This window comes from Poecile atricapillus, chromosome 37, assembly GCF_030490865.1.
Source record: "Poecile atricapillus isolate bPoeAtr1 chromosome 37, bPoeAtr1.hap1, whole genome shotgun sequence".
Lineage (NCBI taxonomy): Eukaryota > Metazoa > Chordata > Aves > Passeriformes > Paridae > Poecile > Poecile atricapillus.
In genome coordinates, this window is record NC_081285.1 from 2,915,395 (window position 1) to 2,938,607 (window position 23,213).

The 23,213-nt window shown below is 67.5% G+C and overlaps 3 protein-coding genes across 3 annotated transcripts; 2 read left to right on the top strand and 1 right to left on the bottom strand.

Annotated features, from left to right (window-relative positions):
* Positions 1 to 721: 721 nt before the first annotated feature.
* LOC131591051 (leucine-rich repeat transmembrane protein FLRT1-like) lies at positions 722 to 5,661 on the top strand. The gene is made up of 5 exons (XM_058861479.1): positions 722 to 761; positions 1,772 to 1,861; positions 2,631 to 4,205; positions 4,303 to 4,415; positions 5,379 to 5,661. The coding sequence occupies exons 3-5, from the start codon at positions 2,646 to 2,648 to the stop codon at positions 5,659 to 5,661; spliced, it is 1,956 nt and encodes a 651-aa protein (XP_058717462.1). The 5' UTR covers positions 722 to 761; positions 1,772 to 1,861; positions 2,631 to 2,645.
* STIP1 (stress induced phosphoprotein 1) lies at positions 5,630 to 13,283 on the top strand. Its single transcript, XM_058861622.1, has 14 exons — positions 5,630 to 5,717; positions 6,609 to 6,818; positions 7,360 to 7,501; positions 7,838 to 7,979; positions 8,680 to 8,842; positions 9,213 to 9,339; positions 9,440 to 9,542; positions 9,650 to 9,770; positions 9,849 to 9,945; positions 10,032 to 10,156; positions 10,783 to 10,819; positions 11,593 to 11,696; positions 12,448 to 12,620; positions 13,064 to 13,283. Exons 1-14 carry the CDS (start codon positions 5,709 to 5,711, stop codon positions 13,134 to 13,136), a joined length of 1,626 nt encoding a protein of 541 aa, XP_058717605.1. The 5' UTR covers positions 5,630 to 5,708; the 3' UTR covers positions 13,137 to 13,283.
* Positions 13,284 to 13,905: 622 nt separating this feature from the next.
* On the bottom strand, positions 13,906 to 22,374 carry LOC131591145 (fermitin family homolog 3-like). Its single transcript, XM_058861621.1, has 14 exons — positions 22,027 to 22,374; positions 20,931 to 21,164; positions 20,241 to 20,360; positions 20,017 to 20,155; positions 19,698 to 19,800; positions 19,062 to 19,166; positions 18,345 to 18,473; positions 17,650 to 17,699; positions 17,413 to 17,531; positions 16,822 to 16,928; positions 16,099 to 16,305; positions 15,873 to 15,997; positions 14,572 to 14,713; positions 13,906 to 14,144 (listed from the first exon to the last, which is right to left on the bottom strand). Exons 1-14 carry the CDS (start codon positions 22,280 to 22,282, stop codon positions 13,983 to 13,985), a joined length of 1,998 nt encoding a protein of 665 aa, XP_058717604.1. The 5' UTR covers positions 22,283 to 22,374; the 3' UTR covers positions 13,906 to 13,982.
* Between the last annotated feature and the right edge of the window lie 839 nt (positions 22,375 to 23,213).

Below are 23,213 nucleotides of genomic sequence, written 5' to 3' on the forward strand. Positions count from 1 at the left end.
GAGGGGGTTTGGAGCGGATTTAGGGGTGGTTTGGGGTGGGGAGGGGGAGTTGGGGAGGGGATTCAGAGCGGATTTAAGGGGTGGTTTGGGGTGGGGAGAGGGAGTTGAGGGGGTGGGAGAAGGTTGGGACCCCCCCCCTGCACTTGGGGGTGAGTGAGGGGTTGGGGATCCCCTTTGGGGGTATTTGGGGCTGGGGGCTGAAGTGGAGGAAGTTGGGGACCCTTTTGGGGGTCTCTGAGGTTTGGGGGGGGCACTTGGGGCTCCGCTGCCTTGGGGGGGTAAATGGGGCTGGGAGAGGAAATTTGGGCTCTGGGTAGAACCCAGGGAAGGGTCCGGGGGGCTTTTTGGGGAGGGGGGTTCCAGACCCTCCCCTTCCCCACTGTGAGGGGACACAGAACCCCCTCCCCCGCCCTCCGGGACCCCCAAATCCGCCCCACAGCCTGGGAGGGGGCAGCGGGGGTCCCCATGCGATTCCCACCCCCCTTCCCAAAATCCGTGGTAGCGAAGCTCCACCGCCCCCTCCCCAAATTCCAACCCCCTTTGCCCCAGACTCACCAATCCCGCAACCCCAAATCCCCCCGCACCGGGGGGCGGGTTCGGTCCGCTCCTTCCCATCTCCCCCCTCCCCAAATCCCCCCGCACCGGGGGGCGGGCCCGGCCCGGCCCCCCCCTCCCCAGGCCCCCCCTCCGCCGCCGCCTTCCCACGCCCGCAGCCGCCGCCGCCGCCGCCGGGCCCGCACGCGCCGGCCGGTAGCCACCCGGTAAGGACCCCCCAGACCCCCCCCGGGACCCCCCAAGCCCGACACCCCCCGCCCCCATCCCCCACCCCGCCATCCCCCCCCCCCTCCCGCCCCGCTCCCCCCGGATGCTCCGGCCCGGGGGCGGCTCCGTTCGGCCGGAGCGGGGCCCGTTCCCACCCGTGACCCCTCGGAGCGAGCCCACCCAGCCAAGGACCCCTCCCCAAACCCCTTCCGAGCCCCCCGGCCCCCCCCCAAATCTGCCGTGTCCCCACCCCCCCCCCCCCCCCTTTCCCAGGGATGCTCCAGCCGGGGGGAGGGGCCCAGGCGTCCGGGAGAGGAGGGGGACACCCCGGCGCAGCCCTGCCCCCACCCCGAGCTCTCCCCCGAGCCCCCCCAAATCCCACCGGACCCCCCAGAACCCTCCCGGTACCGGGGATGCTCCAGCGGGGGGGGGGGGAGGGACGCTCCGGGCTGGGTGCGGGGGGAGGGGAGGGAAGAGGGGCCCGAACGCCCGGAGCCCTGACCCCCCCCCAAATAAACCCCCCCCACCTCCCACCTGCACCCCGGGACCCCCCAAACCCCCCCAGACCCCCTCCCCGGGACCCCCCGATGCTCCAGGCGGGTGGGGGGAGGGGCAGGATCAGGGTTTAGGGCAGGGACCCCCCCCCCATCTGCATGGGACCCCCCCCAAATCCCCCCTGAGCCCCCCCAAGGGAAGGGGGGGGTCACCGGGGGTGTCACCTGTGTCCCCTCCCGGGGCGGTCACGTGACCCCTCCCGCGAGGCCGGGGCTGACGCAAGGGGGTCCCGGGGGGCACCGGGGTCCCCGGGGGGGGGTCCCTAATGAGATGCCGCTAATGAGGGACGGGTTCATTAGTGACGCTGCTAATTGGTCCCCGGAGGGGTGGGGGGGAGGGCGCGGACACCTGAGTCCTGGCGGGTGTCACATGAAGGGGGGGGGGGGGGGGTGTCGCATGAGGACCCCCCCCCCCTCCCCTCCACAAATGGCTGACGCCCCCTCCCCACCCACAGCGGCCCCCCCGGCGGGGCGGGGGGGCCATGGAGCACCGGCGCCGGTAACCACGGCCTGGCACGAGGAGCCCGTGACGCGACAGGAGCCAGGTAGGGCCCAACCCACAGCACACCTGGATGGCCTCGGGAGGGGGGGTGGGGGGGCCTGGGGGTGTCCCTGGCCTGGATATGGGGTAGGGGGGAGTTCCCTAAAAGGGGGGGGGCTTGGGAGGGGGTGCCCTATAACGAGGGGTGCCCTATAACGAGGGGTGCCCTATAACGGGGGGTGCCCTATAACGGGGGGTGCCCTATAGTTGGGGGGTGCCCTATAGTTGGGGGGTGCCCTATAACGAGGGGAGCCCTATAACGGGGGGGAGCCCTGTAACGGGGGGGTGCCCTATAACGGGGGGAGCCCTGTAACGGGGGGTGCCCTATAATGAGGGGTGCCCTATAACGGTAGGTGCCCTATAACGGGGGTGCCCTATAATGGGGGGAGCCCTATAGTGGGAAGGGGCGCCCTGGGGGGTGCCCTATAACGGGGGGGTGCCCTGTAACGGGGGGTGCCCTATAACGGGGGGGTGCCCTATAACGGGGGGGTGCCCTATAGTTGGGGGGTGCCCTATAGTTGGGGGGTGCCCTATTTTTGGGGGGTGCCCTATAACGAGGGGAGAGTCCCTTCCCTTTCTATGGGGCCAGCTTTGGGGTCCTGCCCCCCCTTTAATACTGGGGCGGGGGTGTCCTGTGCTATATTTAGCATCAGCCTGGGGAGGGGAACAACCTCAAGACCCCACGGAGGACCTGGAGGAGGGGAGGGGAGGGGAGGGGGGGGGCTACACCCCCACAACCCTGACACCCCCCAACCCACCCCCGCCCCCCACAGGCCACCCGTCCACCCATGGCCCCCCCTCCCCCTTCCCTGCCCGTCCCTCCCGTAGCCCGGGCAGCTCGGGGGGGGCCGCCCCGCCTGCTGAGCGCCGCCGCCGCCCTGGCTCTGCTGAGCGCCGCCGCCGTCGGGGCCTGCCCGGCCGTTTGCCGCTGCTCCGGGGGCCGCGTCTACTGCAACGACCGCGGGCTGACGGCCGTGCCCGAGGGGCTCCCGCCCGGAGCCACCACGCTGTTCCTGCAGAACAACCGCATCGGCGACGCGGGGATCCCGGCTCGGCTGGGCCGGCTGCCGGCGCTGCGGGTGCTGTACCTGTACGCCAACGCTCTGGAGCAGCTGCCGGCTCACCTGCCGCCGGCTCTGCGGGAGCTGCACCTGCAGGAGAACAACGTGCGCGGTTTGTGCCGCCGGGCGCTGGCGCGGGCGCCGCTGCTCGAGCGCCTGCACCTGGACGACAACTCGGTGTCGGCGGCCGGCATCGAGGAGGACGCGTTCGCCGAGAACCGACGGCTGCGCCTCCTCTTCCTCTCGCGGAACCACCTGAGCAGCGTCCCCGCGGGGCTGCCGCCCGCGCTGGAGGAGCTGCGGCTGGACGACAACCGCATCCACACCATCCCCCTGCGGGCCTTCGAGGGGCTGCCGGCGCTGCGGCGCCTGGTGCTGGACGGGAACCTGCTGGCCAACCAGCGCATGGCCGACGACACCTTCAGCCGCCTGGGCAACCTCAGCGAGCTCTCGCTGGGCCGCAACGCGCTGGCGGCTCCGCCGGCGAACCTGCCCCGGGCTCGGCTCCGCCGCCTCTCGCTGGCCGCCAACGCCATCAGCCACGTACCGGCCGGAGCCCTGGCGAGGATGAGGGCTCTGGAGCGGCTGGACCTGTCGGACAACAACCTGACCACGCTGCCGCGGGGGCTCTTCGACGATCTGGGCAGCCTGAGCCACCTGGGGCTGCGCAACAACCCCTGGTTCTGCGGCTGCAACCTGGCCTGGCTGCGGGACTGGCTGCGCCGCCGCGCCCCGCCGCGCCTGGAGGTGCGGGGTTTGCTGTGCCAGGCGCCGGCCAGGCTGCGGGGGCTGCCGGTGGGCGAGCTGCGGGGAGAGATGGACGCCTGCGAGACGCCCCCGGCCTCGGGGGGAGCCGGGGCTGCGGGCGGGGGGACGTCCCCCGGTGCCGCCGCCGTGTCCCCCGCGCTGGCCGCGTCGCCGGGAGCCGCCGCCACGCCGGGGCTGTGGGTGCAGGCGGCGCCGGGGGGGGCTCTGAGGGTGCGGTGGCCCCCGGCCCCTCCCGGGGCGTCGCTGAGGCTCAGCTGGCTGCGGCCCGGGGGGGGAGCCGTGACCGAGACCTTGGTGCGGGGGGAGCGCGGCGAGTACGTGGTGCGGGCTCTGCAGCCCCGCGCTCCGTACCGGGTGTGCCTGGCCGCCCTGGAACCTCCCGCCGCCCCCCCGCTCTGCGCCCAGGCCCGGGCGGGGGCCGGGGACCCCTCCCAGCCCGGTTCTCCCGGAGCTCCGGCCGGGGATGCTCCCCCCGCGCTGCCCCCGGCCGCGGCTCTGGGGGCGGCGGCGGCGGCGGCGGCCGGGGTGGTGCTGGGGGTGCTGGGGGGGTGGTGGAGGAGGAGGAGGAGGAGGAGGAGGATGGGGCTGGGGGGGCCGCCGCTGCCGCCCCCCAAAGGCGGCGGGGGGGGGGCGGCTGGCGCTGCGGCCGCTGCGGGCCCCCGAGGAGGGGGGGATCCGTACCGTGTACCCCCCCCCGCCCCCAGCGCTGCCCCCCCCCGGCGTGCGGGGGTACCGGGGGGGGCAGGTGCCCCATGGAGGGGGGGGAGGGGGGTCTTGATGGGGGACGGGGCGGCCTCTTCCCGGGACCCCCCCCACGGCCGGTTTTGGGGAGCCCTCCCGGGCTGTGGCGCTGAAGCCCCGGCTCTGAGGACATTTCGGGGGAGCCTTTTAGGGGCGTTTCGGCTTTTTTAAGGTGTTTTCTTTTTCGGCACCGCGGCTTTTTTGGGGGGCGGGGGGGGGGAAAAAACGGCAGATTTGGTGCAGGAATGGGATTTGGGGGGAGGGGAGGGGGGTGGATGGACCCCGACAGCCACGACCCCTCCCCTCTCTTGGGACCCCCCCCCCCCCCGCGAGGTGCCTTCACCCCTCCCCCCGCCCCTGCCGTTGGATTTGGGGAAAAAGGACCAAAATCAGGAAAAACCGACCCAAGAGGGCCGAGGGGGACACAAAATCCCCCCTCTGCGCCCCCCCCCAATAAACCCAGCGGCTCCTTTTCCTGCCGGCGCCTCTTTCCCGTGGGGCCGGGGGTGGAAAATTTGGGGCGGGGGGGGAGATGTGACATCGGGGGGATGGCACGGGAGGGGTGGGGGTGTCACTGGGGGTCCCGGGGAGGTGACACAGGGGACCCCTCGGAGCAGGACGAGCGATGGGGGAGGGGTGGAGGAGGATGGGAGGGTTGGGGGAAGGGTGGGGGTCACAGCAGGGCCCTGTCAAGGTCACACTTGTGTCACTCGACACCCCCAAGTCCCCAAAGGGACCCCCCTGGATTCACCTCCGTGCCCCCCCGCCACTGGCCTCCGGTCCCTCGTGCAAGCCACGCCCCTTTAATGCAAGCCACGCCCCTTTAAATTCAAGCCACGCCTCCCCGCGCAAACCACGCCCCTCGCAGCCCTCCCAGCGAGACCTCCGGCCCGCCAGGGGGCGCTCCCCATCTCCACCGCTCCCTCCTTCCGCCCCGTCCTCTGTGCTCAGCGCCGCTCGCAGCCAATGGGAGAAGCGGAAAATTCCAGAAGTCACGGCGGAGTCCAACCAATGGGCGCCCAGCGCCGGGAGATGCGGCCAATGGGAGCGCGCGGAGCCGGGCCCTGATGCCGGCTTCCGGCGGACGCGGGTCTGGAGGGGGGCGTGCCCCGATGCCCGCGGCAGCCAATGGGAAGGCGGGAACGCGGGCGGCAGCCAATGGGATCGCGCGCGGGGGCGGGCGGGCGGGGCGAGCGGCCAATGGGGCGCGGGGGGCGTGGCCGCGGGGTTCTAGCAGCTTCCAGAGGGCGGCGCGGGAGCGGCGGGAGCGGAGCCGCGGCCATGGAGGAGGTGGCGGAGGGGGCGCCCGAGGGGTCCCGGGGGGGACACGGGGGAGCCCGAGGGGTCCCGGGGACAGGCGGAGGGGCTGGGGGGGCTCGCGGGGCGGGCCGCGGGGTTGGGGCAGGGGCGGAGCGGGGTTTCTGCGGATCCTGAGGGGGATCGGGGGGTCCCTGCCGGGGTCGGGGGGTTCTGAGGGGACGGCGGGCCCTGAGGGGGCTCAGGGCGGTTTCGCGTTGTCTGGGGGTCCCTGAGGGGTCCTGGGGATGTGGCGAGCGGGGCCTGGCGGAGCTGAGGGGGGCCCCGGCGGGGTTCAGGGTCCTTGAGGACGCGGGAGGGCCTGGAGGGGTTTGGGCTCTCCGGTGAGCGGCTCCTTCCTCACCTTCTTAATCTTCCTCTTCTTTTTCTTCCTCTTCGTTTTCCTTTCGTCTTCACCTCCCTCATTTTCATCTTTCCGGCCTTGCTCACGCCTCTTCTCCCTCGCCCCCTCTTGTTGCTCTCGCTCTTCTTCCTGCCGCTTGTCCTGCCGTGCTTCTTCATCCTCCTCGCACCTTCCTTATCCTCATCTTCCTCGCTCCTCCTTCCTCATCTTCCTCACGCCTTCATCCTCATCTTCCTCGCTTTTCCTTCCTCATTTTCCTCACGCCTTCATCCTCCTGGTCTTCCTGACACCTTCAAACTCCTGGGACCTTCATCCTCCTCATCTTCCTCTCGCTTTCATCCTCCTCATCTTCCTGACACTTTCAATCTGCTGTCACCTTCATCCTCCTCATCTTCCTCGCTACTCCCGGCCTTTTGCCGTTCTTCCTCCTTTCCTTTCGTCCTTTTCCCACCCCCCTCCTCTCCCTCTTTCCTCCTCTCCTTCCTCCTCTCCTCCTCTTCCTCTCCGGCGGTTCCCCGCAGGCTCAGGAGCTGAAGGAGCGGGGGAACCGGGCGCTGGCGGCGGGGGACGTGGGGGCGGCCGTGGGTCACTACTCTGCCGCCATCGCCCGGGACCCCAACAACCACGTCCTGTTCAGCAACCGCTCGGCCGCGTACGCGCGGCTCGGGGACTACAGCCGGGCCCTGGCCGATGCCTGCCGCACGCTGGAGCTGCGCCCCGACTGGGCCAAGGTTTGGGGGGCACGGCCCTGGGGCTGCCCTGGGGGGCTGCACGGCCTCTATGGGGTCAGGGAGGGATGGGGTTGGGGGTCTGTACAGCCCCTATGGAGAGGGGTGAGGTTGGGGGTCTGTACAGCCCCCATAGGGTCAGGGATGGGGGTGAGGTTGGGGGGCTGTGCAGCCCCCATAGGGTCAGGGATGGGGGTGAGGTTGGGGGTCTGTGCAGCCCCCATAGGGTCACAGAGGGATGGGGGTGAGGTTGGGGGTCTCCACAGCCCCTGTGGGGTCAGGGAGGGATGGGGGTGAGGTTGGGGGTCTGTGCAGCCCCCATAGGGTCAGGGAGAGGGGTGAGATTTGGGGTCTGTACAGACCCTGTGTGGTCAAGGAGGGATGGGGTTGGGGGTCTATACAGCCCCCATTGGGTCACAGAGAGGGGTGACCTTGGGGGTCTCCACAGCCCCCATGGGGTCACTTGGGGACAGTGTGGGGGTCCCAGGGTCCACACGAGCCCCCGAGGGCCGGGCTGGGGGGTCTGAGCAGGGCTGTCCCCCAGGGGTACTCGCGGAAGGCGGCGGCTCTGGAGTTCCTGCAGCGCCTGGAGGAGGCCAAGGCCACCTACGAGGAGGGGCTGGCGCGGGACCCCGGCAATGAGCAGCTCCTGCAGGGCCTGCGCGGGGTGGAGACCAGGCTGGCGGGTACGGGGGGCTCTCAGGGGCTTTTGGGGGGCTCTAAGGGGCTTTGGGGGCCTCTGAGGGGCTTTGGGGGGCTCTGAGGGTCTGTGGGGAGCAGCGGAAGGGCTGGGGGGAGGTCCTTGGGACAGGTTTTGGGTGGCCCTAAAAAGTTTTAAGTGGCTCAGAGAAGTTTTGGGTGGCCCTAAAAAGTTTTGGGTGGCCCTAAAAGGTTTTGAGTGGCCCGGAGAAGTTTTGGGTGGCGGGGAGATGGCGAGAGGTGAGTTTGGGGTGTCGAGGACAGGGTTTGTGACTCCCTGAGAGGATTTTTGGGGTGTCTGACCCTTTCTGACCCCGTTTCAGAGCGGAAGCTGCTGAACCCCTTCAGTGCCCCCGACCTGCTGGCGCGGCTCGAGGCCGACCCCCGGACACGGGGGCTGCTGGGGGACCCCGAGTACCGGCGGCTGCTGGAGACGCTGCGCAGCGACCCCGGGCAGCTCGGGGCGTCAGTGCGGGGCTCTGGGGGGGTTCTGGGGGGCTGGGAGGGGGTTCTGTGGGGCTGGGAGGGGGTTTTGGGGGGCTGAGAGGGGGCTTTGGGGGTCTGGGAGGGGTTTGAAAGCAGCTCTGAGGAGCTGGGAAGGAGTTTTGGGGGCTGGGAACCCCCTTTTGGGGGGCTGGGAGGGGGTTCTGGGGGGCTGGGAGGGATTTGAAAGGGGTTTGGGAGGGCTGGGAAGGAATTTTGGGGGTTGGGAACCCCATTTTGGGGGACTGGGAGGGGCTGGGAAAGGGTTTGAGAGTTCACAGGGGTTTGGGGGAGGGCTGGAGGAGTTCAGGGCTGATTTGGGGGGGTAGGAAAGGAGCAGGGTGCCGGGGGTGGGGGTTAGGGAGCAGATTTTGGGGTGCAACCTCCCTTCCCAGCCCCCGGGGGAGTGTCCAGATGGGGAATTTGGGGTGCAGAGCCCTCGGGGGGAATTTTGTCATGGGGATTTTGGGGTGCAGAACCCTCAGAGGGGAATTTTGTCACGAGGATTTTGGGGTGCAGAACCCTTGGGGGGAATTTTCTCATGGGGATTTTGGGGTGCAGAACCCTTGGGGGGAATTTTCTCATGGGGATTTTGGGGTGCAGAACCCTCGGGGGGAATTTTGTCACGAGGATTTTGGGGTGCAGCCCCCCCTGAACAGCCTCCTTGCCCCCCCCTGCCCAGGAAGCTGCAGGACCCGCGGGTGATGACGACGCTGAGCGTGCTGCTGGGCGTGGAGCTGAGCGGGGCTGAGGAGGAGGAGGAGGCCCCTTCCCCACCCCCTCCGCCCCCTCCACCCCCCTCTCAGCCCCCCCCAGCCGAGGAGCTCCCCCAAAACAAGCAGGAGGTGAGGGGGGGGCTCCCCAAAACGGCTTTGGGGCACAGCCCCGCACACCCGAGGGGTTGGGGGGAGTTCTGGGGGGCTGTATGGGGGGTTTTGGGGTGCTGGAGGAGAAGTTGGGATTTGGGGAGGGGTCCCAGCCGGGTTTTGGGGTGAGGGGCTGGTTTTAGGGTGATCTGTTCCCGCTCAGGCACGGCGGGAGAAGGAGCCGGTTCATGGAGGGAAGATCTGGGCAAAATATTTGGGGGGGGGGTCTCAACCGATTTTGGGGGATCCCCCTGCATCAATCCCTGCAGAACAAGGAGCTGGGTCATGGGGGGGTTCAGAGGGTAGATTTGGGGGGGTCCCAGCCCAGTTTTTGGGGTTCTCCCCTCAGGCACAGAAGGAGAAGGAGCTGGGAAACGCCGCCTACAAGCGCAAGGAGTTCCCGGCGGCGCTGGAGCACTACACCCGCGCCGAGCAGCTGGACCCCACCAACATGACCTACGTCACCAACCAAGCAGGTCTGTCCCCCCAAAAACCACCTCTCCCGAACCCCAAAACCACCCCCCACCTTTTGAACCCCCTCCCCAAATTCCTGCCCTCCCCTCCCTCCCTCGGCAGCCGTGTACTTCGAGACGGGCGAGTACGAGCGGTGCCGGGCGCTGTGCGAGCGCGCCATCGAGGTGGGCCGGGAGAACCGCGAGGATTACAGGCAGATTGCCAAGTGAGTTTGGGGGGTTTTTTTTTGGGGTGGGGGTGGTTCTGAAGTGTCTGCTGTGCCCCCCCAAAACCCTCCAGGTGCCCCCCCAAAACCCTCCCCGTTGCCCCCAGGGCGTACGCGCGGATCGGGAACTCGTATTTCCGCGAGGAGCGCTACAAGGACGCCGTGCACTTCTACAACAAATCCCTGGCCGAGCACCGCACGCCTGACGTGCTCAAGAAGTGTCAGCAGGTGACGTTGGGGACACGGGGACAACGGGGGGGACCCCCAGAGCCCCTCCCTGAACCCCCCAAATCGCTGCTGCTGCAGGCTGAGAAGATCCTGAAGGAGCAGGAGCGCTTGGCCTACATCGACCCCGACCTGGCGCTGGAGGAGAAGAACAAAGGCAACGAGTGCTTCCAGCGAGGTCTGGGGGGTGCTCTGAGGGATTTGGGGGGTGGTCCTGAGGGGTTGGGGAACCCCTTGAGAGTGAGGAGGGGTCTCTTTTTTTAGGGGATTACCCCCAGGCCATGAAGCACTACAGCGAGGCCATCCGGCGCAACCCGCACGAGGCGCGGCTCTACAGCAACCGTGCTGCCTGCTACACCAAACTGCTCGAGTTCCCCCTCGCCCTCAAGGTCTGGGGCTGGATTCGGGGGGCTGGGGGCTGGATTTGGGGGTGTTGGGGTGGTTTGAGGGGTGTTAGAGGGTCCTGAGGGTTGGTTTAAGGGTTGGGGGTAAGTTTGGGGATGGGGTTTCAGACAGATTTGAGGGTCCTGGGGTGGTTTGAGGGGTACAAAAGGGTCCTGGGGTTTGGTTTAGGGGTCTGGGGGCTGTTTTTGAGGGTGCTGGGGTGGTTTGAGGGGTGCAAAAGGGTCCTGGGTGTTGGTTTAGGGGTCTGGGGGCTGTTTTTGAGGGTGCTGGGGTGGTTTGAGGGGTGCAAGAGGGTTCTGGGGGTTGGTTTAGGGGTCTGGGGGCTGGTTTTGAGAGTCCTGGAGTGGTTTGAGGGGAGTAAGAGGGTCCTTGAGAGTTGGTTTTGGGGGCTGGGGGTTGGATTGAGGGGTGGGGACCAGTTTGGGGAAGGATTTGGGGTTGGTTTGAGAGTCCTGGGGGAGTCCTGGAGAGTTTTGGGGGGGACACAGGGCCCGGGGGTGCTGGGTTTTGGGGACAAAGGGCACTTGGGGGCTGGGCTGGGGGCACAGAGGGGGCACTGGGGGCTCTTTGGGGCTCCTGGGACACTCCTGACCCCCCCGTTTTTGCCCAGGACTGTGAGGAGTGCATCCGGCTGGAGCCCACCTTCAGTGAGTGGGGGGACAGGAGAGGACAGGCCCTGCCCTTCCTCTGCCCTGCCCTCATCATCCTCATCCACCTCCTCCTGTGCCTTCCTGCTCTCCCTGTCCCCTCTTGTGTCCCAATGTCCCCGTGTCCTCCTCCTGTCCCTCTGTCCCTGCCATCCCCCTGTCCCCACCTGTCCCAATGTCCCCCTCCTGTTCCTCCACCTGTACCTGAACACCTGTCCCCGTGTCCCCTCCTGTCCCCGTGTCCCCTCCTGTCCCCGTGTCCCCTCCTGTCCCTGTGTCCCCTCCTGTCCCCGTGTCCCTCTGTCCCTGCCATCCCCGTGTCCCCACCTGTCCCAATGTTCCCCTCCTGTTCCTCCACCTGTACCTGAACACCTGTCTCTGTGTCCTCTCCTGTCCCTGTGTCTCCCCTGTCCTCCTGTCCTCCTGTGTCCCCACGTCCCTGTGTCCCCACCTGTCCCAATGTCCCCCTACCTGTCCCCACGACCCCTCCTGTCCCCTCCTGTCCCCGTGTCCCTCCACCTGTACCTGAACACCTGTCCCTGTGTCCTCTCCTGTCCCTGTGTCCCCTCCTGTCCCCATGTCCCTCTGTCCCTGCCATCCCCCTGTCCCCACCTGTCCCAATGTCGTCCTCCTGTCCCCGTGTCCCTCCACCTGTACCTGAACACCTGAACCTGTGTGCTCGTGTCCCTCTGCCTGTCCCCGTGTCCCCCCCGTGTCCCCCCCGTGTCCCCCAATGTCCCCTCCTGTCCCCTCCTGTCCCTGTGTTCCCCCAGTCAAGGGCTACACGCGGAAGGCGGCTGCGCTCGAGGCCATGCGCGATTACACCAAGGCCATGGAGGTTTATCAGCGCGCCCTGGACCTCGACCCCTCCTGCAAGGTGACCCTGGGACCCCCCCCGGGACCCCCCCCAAGCCTCTGGGCCCCCCCAGGACCCCCCCCGAGCCTCTGGGACCATCCCAGGGGTGGGTGACCCCCTGTCACTGCCCCCTGACCTCTGTCACCCTGCTGACCCCTGGGACCCCCCCCCCCCTCCAAAACCCCCTGGGACCCCCCCTTGAGCCTCTGCTGACCCCCCTGGGACCCCCCTGACCTCTGGGACCCCTCCTGACCCCTCTGCCCCCCATGGGACCCCCCCTGACCCCTCTGCTCCTCTCTCTGACCCCCCCCTGACCCCTGGGACCCCGCCCCAAATCCCCGTACCCCTGTCTGAGCTCCTGTGCCCCCCTGGGAGCCCCCTCAATCTCTGTGCCCCCCCAGTGCCCCCCCTGACCCCCAGTGCCCCCGGTGCCCCCCAGGAGGCCGCAGAGGGGCAGCGGCGCTGCCTGCGGGGGCAGCAGCAGCTCTCAGAGCCCCCCGACCCCTGTTCCCCCCCGATCCCAGTGACCCCCCCCAGTGCCCCCCAGTGCCCCCCAGTGCCCCCCACAACCCCCCTGACCCCCGGTGCCCCCCAGGAGGCCGCAGAGGGGCAGCGGCGCTGCCTGCGGGGGCAGCAGCAGCGCTCGGAGCCCCCCGACCCCTGTTCCCCCTCGATCCCAGTGACCCCCCCCAGTGCCCCCCATGACCCCCCTGATCCCCCCGGTGCCCCCCCGGTGCCCCCCACAACCCCCCTGACCCCCGGTGCCCCCCAGGAGGCTGCAGAGGGGCAGCGGCGCTGCCTGCGGGGGCAGCAGCAGCGCTCGGAGCCCCCCGAGGAGCTGCGGCGCCGCGCCCTGGCCGACCCCGAGGTGCAGCAGATCATGGGGGACCCCGCCATGCGCCTCATCCTCGAGCAGATGCAGAAGGACCCCCAGGCCCTGAGCGAGTGAGTGCCCCAAAGTGTCCCATGGGTGTGGCACTGTCACCCTGAGCCCACCCAGGGCCACCCAGGGTGTCCCCAGCTGTCCCCACAGTGTCCCACGGGGGTGGCACTGTGTCACCACGAGCCCACCCAGAGCCCCTGAGGTGACTGCAGGGGTCACAAGAGCTCCCCAACTGTCCCCAAGGTGTGACAGGGCGGTGTCACTCTGTCACCACAAGGCCACTCAGAGCCCCTCAGAGTGTGACAGGGTCACCCTGACCCCACCCAGAACCCCCCAGGGTGTCCCCAACTGTCCCCAAAGTGTCCCAGGCTGTGACAGGGTGACCCTGAGCCCACCCAAAGCCCCCCGTGGTGGGAGGGGCCGTGTCCCCACGGTGTCTCCGAGGTGTCACTGGGTGTCCCCAGCCCGGTATCCCCCCTCTGACCCCCCCTGTCCCCCCCCCCAGGCACCTCAAGAACCCCCTGATCGCCCAGAAGATCCAGAAGCTGATGGACGTGGGGCTCATCGCCATCCGGTGACCCCCCCAAACCCCGGGGACCCCCCTGGGGCCCCCCCCGGGGACACCCCCACCCCTCAGGGGGGGGTCTGGGGGCGCCGCCCCTCCCCCCCTCCACCTCCTGTCGGTTCTGGGGCGCTGCCACCCCCAATAAAGAGCGGAGCAGTGACCCCGGTTTTGGGGGGGAAAAGGGAGGAAATTGGGGCTCTCTGGGGGGGTGGGGAATGAGGGGGGGCAGGAGGAGAATCGGGGGCATTTTGGGGGGGGGGGATTTGGGGGGAAAGGGGGTCCCACAGTGTGAGGACAGTGAGAGATGGGGGGACCCCCGTGTATGGGACTGGGGGGGTCTGAGCCCCTTCCAGAAGAATTTGGGGACTCTAAACCCCTCCCACAAGGATTTGGGGGCGTCCAAACCCCTCCCACAAGAATTTGGGAGGTTTGAAACCCCTCCCACAAGGATTTGGGGGGGTCTGAGCCCCTCCCACAAGGATTTGGGGAGATCCAAACCTCTCCCACAAGAATTTGGGAGGTTTGAAACCCCTCCCACAAGGATTTGGGGGTGTCTGAACCTCTCCCACAAGGATTTGGAGGGGTCTGAACCCCTCCCAGAAGAATTTGGGGGGGTCTGAGCCCCTCCCACAAGGATTTGGGGGGTTTCAAACCCCTCCCACAGAGATCTGGGGACTCCAAGCCCCTCCCAGAAGAATTTGGGGGGGGTCCAAACCCTTCCCACAAGAATTTGGGGGGTTCCAAACCCCTCCCACAGAGATTTGGGGGTTCCAAGCCCCTCCCAAACGCCGCAGTCCCTTTGAGCCAGGATCGTGTTCAGCCTTGTGGGGGTGGGGGGTGACATTTTTGAGGAGGGGGCTCAGGGGTCGTACCCCCCCTCCATGAGCCTCTGCAGCTCCCGGGGGTCCCGGGACCCCCCCGCCAGGGCCAGGTACCCCCCCAAAAACTGGTGCAGCATCCGGGGGGGGGCCGAGAGCACCTGGAGCCCCAGGGTGACGTCACCGCTCAGCCACAGCCGCACCTGGGGGGGGGGACGGAGGGTGAGACCCCTCCCCAAAACCTCAGTGCGGCTTCCCAGTGCTCCCAGTCCTTCCCAGTCCCGCCCAGTCCTTCCCAGTCCCGCCCAGTCCTTCCCAGTGGCTTTGGGTGCGCTCCCAGCCCCTCCCTGCCCATTCCCAGTTCCTCCCAGTTCCCCCCAGCCCATTCCCAGTCCCTCCCAGTGCTCCCCCGGCCCATTCCCAGTGCTCCCAGTCCTTCCCAGCCCTTTCCCAATTTCCCCCGGCCCATTCCCAGTCCCTCCCAGTCCCCCCCAACCCGTTCCCAGCACTCCCAGTCCCTCCCAGCCCATTCCATATCCTCCCCAGCCCCTTCCCAGTGCTCCCAGTCCTTCCCAGCCCGTTCCCAGCCCATTCCCAGCGCTCCCAGTGCTCCCAGTGCTCCCAGTTCACCTGCTGGCTGTCCCAGTTCACATCCCACTGGTGCAGGTCGCTGTAGCTCCAGCTCCGGGTGACGGCGCCGGATCCGAGCTCGATCCGGAGCAGCCGCGAGGGCCCCACGGCCAAAACCTCCTGGTGCGCTGCACCCCGAAACCTGCGGGACCCCAAAAACCCCCGAAAATACAGCTGGGAACCCCAAAAACACCGCTGGGAACCCCAAAACACCTCTGGGAACCCCGAAAATACAGCTGGGACCCTGAAAATACAACTGGGACACCCAAAAAATACAGCTGGGACACCCGAAAATACAACTGGGAACCCCAAAAACACCGCTGGGAACCTCAGAAATACAGCCGGGACTCCCGAAAATACAGCTGGGACACCCGAAAATACAACTGGGAACCCCAAAAACACTGCTGGGAACGCAAAAATACAACTGGGAACCCCAAAAACACCGCTGGGAACCCCAGAAATACAGCTGGGAACCCCGAAAATACAACTGGGACACCCAAAAACACCGCTGGGAACCCCAAAAACACCTCTGGAAACCCCGAAAATACAGCTGGGACACCCGAAAATACAATTGGGAACCCTCAAAACACCTCTGGGAACCCCGAAAATACAGCTAGGACCCCAAAAAATACAGCTGGGACCCCCGAAAATATAACTGGGAACCCCGAAAATACATCTGGGACCCCCGAAAATACAGCTGGGACCCTGAAAATACAACTGGGAACCCCAAAAATACAGCTGGAACACCCGAAAACACAACTGGGAACCCCAAAACCACTGCTGGGAACCCCAAAAGATGGCTGGGAACCCCAAAAATACCGCTGGGAACCCCAGAAATACAGCTGGGACCCCAAAAAATACAGCTGGGACACCCGAAAATACAACTGTGACCCCGACAGTACAGCTGGGACCCCCGAAAATACAGCTGGGACCCTGAAAATACAGCTGGGACACCCGAAAATACAACTGGGAAGCCAAAAATAAACACAACTGGGAACCCCAAAAACACAACTGGGACCCTGAAAACACAACTGGGAACCCCGAAAACAAAGCTGGGATTCCCCTAGAACACCTGGGACCCTCCTCCCAGTCCCTCCCAGTCCCCTCCCAATCCCTCCCAGTGCGTCCCAGTCCCCTCCCAGTCCCCCTCCAGTCTCCCCCAGTCCCCCTCCAATCCTTCACAGTGCCCCCCAGTCCCTCCCAGTCCCTCCCAGTGCCCCCCAGTTTCCCCTCAGTGTGCTCCTGTGCCCTCCCAGTCTCCTCCCGGTCCCTCCCAGTCCCTCCCAGTCCCCTCCCAGTACCTGACCACGAAGTGTCCCAGTCCGAAGCCGGGCAGAGCCCTCCAGGTCTCCACGAAGCGCAGCCGGGCCTGGGCGGGTCTCAGGGGCCCCACCCGGTGCAAAACCTCCAGGAGCCGCTGGGTGAACTGGGGAGGGGGCTCGGAGGTGAGGGGGGGCTCTGGGAGGGTTTGGGGGGGGGTTTAAAATGTGAGGAGGGGGCTCGGGGGGTGGGGAGGGGTCCCGGTACCTGCTTGCCTTTGAGCCGGCGATGGAAGCGGGGGGGCAGCAGCCGCCGGGGGTCCGGGGGGGGCCGGGTGGGGGTCCCGGGGGGGTCCGGCTGCACCCCCAGGACCCCCAGGATCCCCCGGATCTGAGCCCGGAGCTCTGAGGCCGGTGGGGACCCCCCCCCCGAGGCCACGCGGCAGCCGCAGAGCCAGCGGGCGAATTGGGGGGGCTGGAGGAACAATGGGACCCCCAAAATTTCCGATTTCAACCCCGGATCCCCCCCCCCCCCCAAAAACTTTGTGAAATCCCCAAAGTTTCCCAGGAGTTCTCGAGCTCCTTGAGACCCCCCCCCCAAAAAAAAAAAAAAATATCCTACAGAAAACCACGGGATCCTTCAAATTCCCGTAAATTCCCCAAAATTCCCACCCAGCCCCTCCCGGACCCCTCTGAATTCCTGAAACCCCAAAAATCCCCCCCGGAATTCCCTCAGGAACCCTCGAGTTCCTTCAAGCCCCTCGCCCAGATTCTCCCAGGGCCCCCAAACTCTCCCCAGACCCCCCAAAATCCCCGAGAACGCAAAAAAAAAAACCCAAAAACCTCCCCAAGAGCCCCCCAGGACGCTCAAATCCCTTTGGGACCCCCACCCGAATTCCCATTTCCCCTCCCCAGGACCCCCAGGATCCCCCCGGGACCCTCCAGGACCCCCCAGGACCCCCCCGGGACCCCCCCCGGGACCCCCACCCACATCACGGCACCGCAGGAGGGTCTCCCTCGTCCCCCCCGGCGTCGGGATCCGGATTTTGATGCCGAATTTCTGCGCCCCCAAATCCACCTCGGGGGTCACCTCACAGCCTGGGGGGGAAAAAAGGGGGGTCAGGGGGGTCCCAGGGGGGTCTGGGGGGGAAATGGGGGCTCAGGGAGGGAGATGGGGGAGCCCCAAATGAGTTGGGGGGAGTTAAAGGGAGGCCAGAGGGGAATTTGGGGGAGCCAAGAGAGGAATTTGGGGAGGATTTGGGGGGCTCTGGGGTGGTCCCGGGGGGGATTTGGGAACCCTGGGGTGGTCCCGGGGGGGATTTGGGGTGTCCCAGAGGGATCTGGGGGGATTTGGGGGCTCTGGTCTGGTCCCGAGGGGGATTTGGGGTGTCCCGGGGGGATTTGGGTGCTCTGGGGTGGTCCCGAGGAGGATTTGGGGTGTCCCAGAGGGATCTGGAGAAGATTTGGGAACCCTGGGAGGGGTCGCAGGAGAGTTTGGGGGGGTCCCAAGGGATTTGGGGGTGCTGGGGCGGGTCTCAGGCTGATTTGGGGGAGGGTCCGAGGGGTTTTTGGGGGGTCTCACCGCGGAGGTTCAGCTGCTCTCGGGTGCCCCCCGAGCCTGGGGGGGTCCAGAGCGACAGCGACGACCCCGAGAGCAGAGCCCGGGTGGGGCGGGACCCCCGGAACGGCCACGGCGAGGGCCTGGGGGGGGAGGGGAGACCCCAAATTTGGGGAGGGGGGAGGTCAAAGGAGACCCCAAAACGGCCACAGGGAGGGGCCTGGGGAGACCCCGAAATTGGGGGAGGGGGTTTGGGGGTACCTGTGAATCTCCAGCTCCTCCTCCAGCTCAGGGGGGGCTCCGAGCTCCTCCTGGGGACCCCCCCGGACCCCTCAGTGCCCCCCAGTCCTCCCAGTATGGCCAAAGGGGGCTCCCAGTGCCCCCCCAGAATGCCCCAATCCCATCCCAGTGTCCCCCCAGAACCCCCAATCCCATCCCGGTGCCTCCCAGTATCACCGGTCCCCCTCCCAGTGCCCCCCAATCCTACTCCCAGTGCCCCCCAGTATCACCAGTACCCCTCCCAATCCTTCCCAGTGCCCCCCAGTCCCATTAAACAAACCCTCAGACGCCCCCCAATCCGCTTCCCAGTGCCCCCCAGTATCCCCCAGTCCCCCTCCCAGTGCCTCCCAGTTCCCTCAGACCCCCAATTCCCCCTTCCCAGTGCCCCCCAGCATCCCCCAGTCCCCCTCCCAGTGCCTCCCAGTTCCCTCAGACCCCCAATTCCCCCTTCCCAGTGCCCCCCAGCATCCCCCAGTGTCCCCCCAGTGCCCCCCAGTTCCCCTCCCAGTGCCTCCCAGTCCCATTAAACAACACCTCAGACCCCAAATCCCCATCCCAGTGTCTCCCAGTGCCCCCCAGTGCCCCCCAATCCCCCTCCCAGTGCCTCCAATCCCCCTCCCAGTGCCCCCCAGTGCCCCCCAGTCCCTCCCAGTGCCCCCCAGTGCCCCCAGTCTCACCTCTGCCCCGGGGGTCCCGCTGCCCCCCAGGCTCAGCTCCAGTTTGTCCAGGGCCGTGTCCAGGTCCTGGGGCTCGGGGGGGTCCCGGGGGTTCCCCCCATCCCCCCACTCCGGCCCCTCTATCTGGTACTGGGGGGGTCGGGAGGGGTCAGGGGGGGTTTGGGGTGGTCCCAGGGGGATTTTGGGGGGTTCCGGGGGATCCAGGGAGGGATTTTAGGGTACAGGAGGATTTCTGGGGTGCCCCAGGTGGTCCGGGGCAGGTTTTGGGGGGTCCCGGGGTATCCAGAGAGGGATTTTAGGGAGATTTTTGGGTACAGGGATATTTTGGGGGGGTCCCAGGTGATTCAGGGAGGGTTTTTAGGGAGGTTTTTGGGTACAGAGGAATTTTGGGAATTCCCAGGGAGGGATTTTAGGAGGTTTTTGGGTACAGAGGGATTCTGGGGAGGTCCCAGGGTGGGTTTTAAGGAGGTTTTTGGGTACAGAGGGATTTTGGGGAGGTCCCAGGGTGGGTTTTAAGGAGGTTTTTGGGCACAGAGGGATTTTGTGGAGGTCCCAGGGTGGGTTTTAAGGAGGTTTTTGGGTACAGAGGGATTTTGTGGAGGTCCCAGGGTGGGTTTTAAGGAGGTTTTTGAGTACTGGTCCATTTTGGGGGTTCCCAGGTGACCCGGAGCAGGTTTTGGGGTGCTCCGGGGGGGTCCCAGGGTGGTTTTGGGGTACCTGGAGGGCAGCAAAGAGCATCCCCTGCTCCTCGGTGCAGTCGATGTCCTCGGCCAGGAGAGCCCCCAGCGCCTGCTCCTGCAGCAGCTCCAGCCGCAGCCCGTCCTGGGGGGCCCGGGGGGCGTCTGGGGGCAGCTGCGACCCCCGGGGGACCCCCAAAACCCCTCCCAGACACCCCCAAAGCCCCCCCGGCGTGGGCACCTCAAGGGTTTGGGAGTTCTTGGGGTGTTTGGGGAGCACCAGGGGGGGATTTGGGGACACTTGGGGGGGTTTTGGGGATACCTGGGGGGGTTTTGGGGACACTTGGGGGGGTTTTGGGGATATCTGGGGGGGTTTTGGGGATACCTGGGTGGGTTTTGGGGACACCTGGGGTGGATTTTGGGGTACCTGGGGTAGATTTTGGGGTACCTGGGGTGGATTTTGGGGTACCTGGGTGGATTTTGGGGTACCTGGGTGGATCTGGGGGTACCTGGTGTGGATTTTGGGGTACCTGGGGTGGATCTGGGGATACCTGGTGTGGATTTTGGGGTACCTGGGGCGGATCTGGGGGTACCTGGTGTGGATTTTGGGGTACCTGGGGTGGATCTGGGGGTACCTGGTGTGGATTTTGGGGTACCTGGGGGTGTTTTGGGGTACCTGTGGGTCCAGCCCCATAGCGCAGGGGTATTTGAAGAGCAGCAGCAGCTCCTCATCCTCGGCCACGCCCTGTTCCATCAGCGACCGCCCCACATCCAACCAGCTGCGGGGGGCGGGGCCTGAGCTCGGCCACGCCCCCACCACACCCAAACCCCAAACCACGCCCCACCGGCCACGCCCATAAAGCCCCGCCCACCCAGACCGCACCCAGTTAACCCCCGCCCACACGGACCACGCCCAGTTAAGCTCCACCCACTCATACCACGCCCGGTTAAGCCCCGCCCACTCGATCCACGCCCAGTTAAGCCCCGCCCCTCACCGCGCGTGCAGCCGCGCCCGCCGGGCCAGGGCGTTCCCGGGGGGGCTCCGGGAGGGTCCCAGGGGGTCCCGAACCCCAAATCTGGGGACCCTCAAGGGCTGGAGCAGCTCGGGGGGCAGCGCGGGGGGAGGGGCTTCGTCTGCAGGGGGAGACAGGAGGGGGTTGGGGGGAGGGGGAGGGGCACTGGGGGGGGGTCCGGTGCCCCCTCCCCTCCCCCCGCTCACCTGCCCGGGGTCTCAGGTGCGTCAGGTCCAGGTCGGGGGGGGCCTGGGGGGCGTCGCGGCCCCTCGGCCCCTCCCCCCGCTCCGGCCACAGCAGCGAGAGCTCCTCGGGGTGGGGGATCCCTGCGGGACCCCCGCAGCCCCCAGACCCACATCAGCCTCCAGTGACCCCCCAGTGACCCCCCTGTGACCCCCCAGTGACCCCCCTGACCCCCCAGTGACCCCCCTGACCCCCCAGTGACCCCCCTGTGACCCCCAGTGACCCCCCTGACCCCCCAGTGACCTCCCAGTGACCCCCCAATGACCTCCCAGACCCCCATCAGCCCCCAGAGCCCCCCTGTGACCCCCCAGTGACGCCCTCAGACCCACCAAGCAGCCCGCAGACCCCTCCCCAATGTCCCCCAGACCCACCGAGCAGCCCCCAGACCCACATCAGCCCCCAGAACCCCCAGTGACCCCCCTGTGACCCCCCGTGACCCCCCAGTGACCCCCCAGACCCCGATCAGCCCCCAGAGCCCCCCTGTGACCCCTCAGTGACCCCCCCACAGCCCCCAGACCCCTCCAGTGACCTCCCAGTGACCCCCCAGACCCACGGAGCAGCCCCCAGACCCACACAATGACTCCCAGACCCACACAATGACCCCCAGACCCACACAATGACCCCCAGACCCACCGAGCAGCCCCCAGACCCACCGAGCAGCCCGCAGACCCTCGCCACCGCCCGCCCGGGGGTCCCAGCGAAGTTGAGCCGCAGCCTCAGGACCCCCCCGGCCGGGAGGCGCAGCCGCAGCGGGCGGTGCCGGGGGGTGAAGAGGAGCCGGGACCCCCCCCCGACCCCCAGCGCGTCCAGGGTGGGGCCGGGGGTCAGCAGCCACCGCCGCTGCTGCTCCCACCACAGAGCGTGGTCCGACCAGTCCCGGGGGTCCCCTGCGGGCAGGGGGGGCTTGGGGGGGCTGGAGTGGGGCTGGGGGGGCTTTTGGAGGGGGCTTGGGGGGCTCAGGAGGGGCTGGAGTGGGGCTGGGGGGGGAAAAGGGGCTGTGGGGGAGGGGTTGTTGTACCCCTAAACTACATCGGGGGTGCGGGGGGGCTGTAATGGGGTTATGGGGGGGTTCTGGGGGGCTGGGGGTCCTTTAATGGGGTTTTAGGGGGGCTCTGGGGGTCGTTTAATGGGGTTGTGGGGAGTTATGGGGGGCTCTGGGGGGCTGGGGGATGCCCAGGACATCTCTGAGGGGCCGGGGTGGGTCTGGGGGGGTCTAAACTGGGGTGAGTGGGCTCGTGGGGGGCTTCGAGGGCCACAGGGGTCACCCCGCCCCCCCAAACCACAGCCGGGGGGGGGCTTGGGGGGACCGCGAATGGGGGCGGGGGGGGAGGGGCGCTCCCTGAGCTATTTATAGACCGCGGGTCCCTTTATCAGCCCGGCCAGGGGAATCCGGGAGGGGGTCGGGAAGTGGGGGGACCCCGGGACCCCCTGATAACAGCTGCCCCTCCCCCCACCACGGCCGAGTGAGCCCCGGGGGGGGAAGCGGGGGGGGAGCCGGGGGTCGTTCCCTGGTGGGGAGGGGTCGGGGCTGTGGGTCCGGCTGTGGGGCAGGGCTGTGGGACAGGGTTGTGGGGCAGGGCTATGGGGCAGGGCTACGGGGCAGGGAGGTGCCGTGGGTCCGGCTATGGGGCAGGGCTGGGGGTCCGGCTATGGGGCAGTGCCGTGGGGCAGGGAGGTGCCGTGGGTCCGGCTATGGGGCAGGGCTATGGGGCAGTGCCGTGGGGCAGGGAGGTGCCGTGGGTCACTCACCGAAGGTCTCCGCGATGCGACGCGTGAGGGCCCCGATGTGCAGCTCCCCGGTGACGCAGAGGGTGAGGACGTGGGGCTGCCCCACAGAACCTCCCTGCCCCACAGAACCTCCCTGCCCCACAGAACCTCCCTGCCCCACATTCTCTCCCTGCCCCACGGAACCTCCCTGCCCCACATCCTCGCCCTCCTCCACCTCCACCCGCAGCTCGAAGGAGCCGTCGATCTCCTCCCCGCTCGCCGTTTTCAGCCCCGCCATGGCCCCGCCGCTGCCCGGGTGTCCCTGTCCTGTGTTCCCCGGTGTCACCGAGCCACCCCCGGTGTCCCTGTCCTGTGTCCCCCCGATGTCCCCGAGCCACCCCCGGTGTCACCGAGCCACCTCCGGTGTCCCTGTCCTGTGTCCCCCGGTATCACCGAACCACCCCCGATGTCCCCGAGCCACCCCCTATGTCCCTGTTCTGTGTCTCCCGGTGTCCCCGAGCCACCCCCCGATGTCCCTGCCCTGTGTCTCCCGGTATCACCGAACCACCCCCGGTGTCACCGAGCCACCTCCGGTGTCCCCCGTGGGGCGGAGCCTGCAGAGCTCCGGGGGAGGGGGGATGGGATCGGGGGGGGCTCGGAATTGGGGGATCCCCCCCGGGAAAATCCCATTCCCGCATCCCGCAGCTGCGATGGGAGCGGGGAACCCCCGCAAGGGACATCCCCAGGATATTCCCGAGGGATTCGGGACCGGCTCTTCCCGGGGTCAGTCCGGAATTTGATGGAATCTCCGTGGGGTGGGAATGGGGAGGGGAATGGGGCTGGGGACATCGGGAATGGGGAGGGGAACACCGGGAATGGGAAGGGGAACACCGGGAATGGGGCAGGAACACCGGGAATGGGGCTGGGAACACCGGGAATGGGCTGGGAATGGGGCTGAGGACACCGGGAATGGAACTGGGAATGGGTCTGAGAACACTGGGAATGGGGCTGGAATGGGACAGGAACACCGGGAATGGGGCTGAGAACATCGGGAATGGGGCTGGGAACACCGGGAATGGGGCTGGGGACATCGGGAATGGGGCTGGAATGGGACAGGAACACCGGGAATGGGGTTGGGAACACCGGGAATGGGACAGGAACACCGGGAATGGAGCTGGTAAAACCGGGAATGTTTGAGGGACCCTTTGAGGGATGTTGGGGGGAATTTG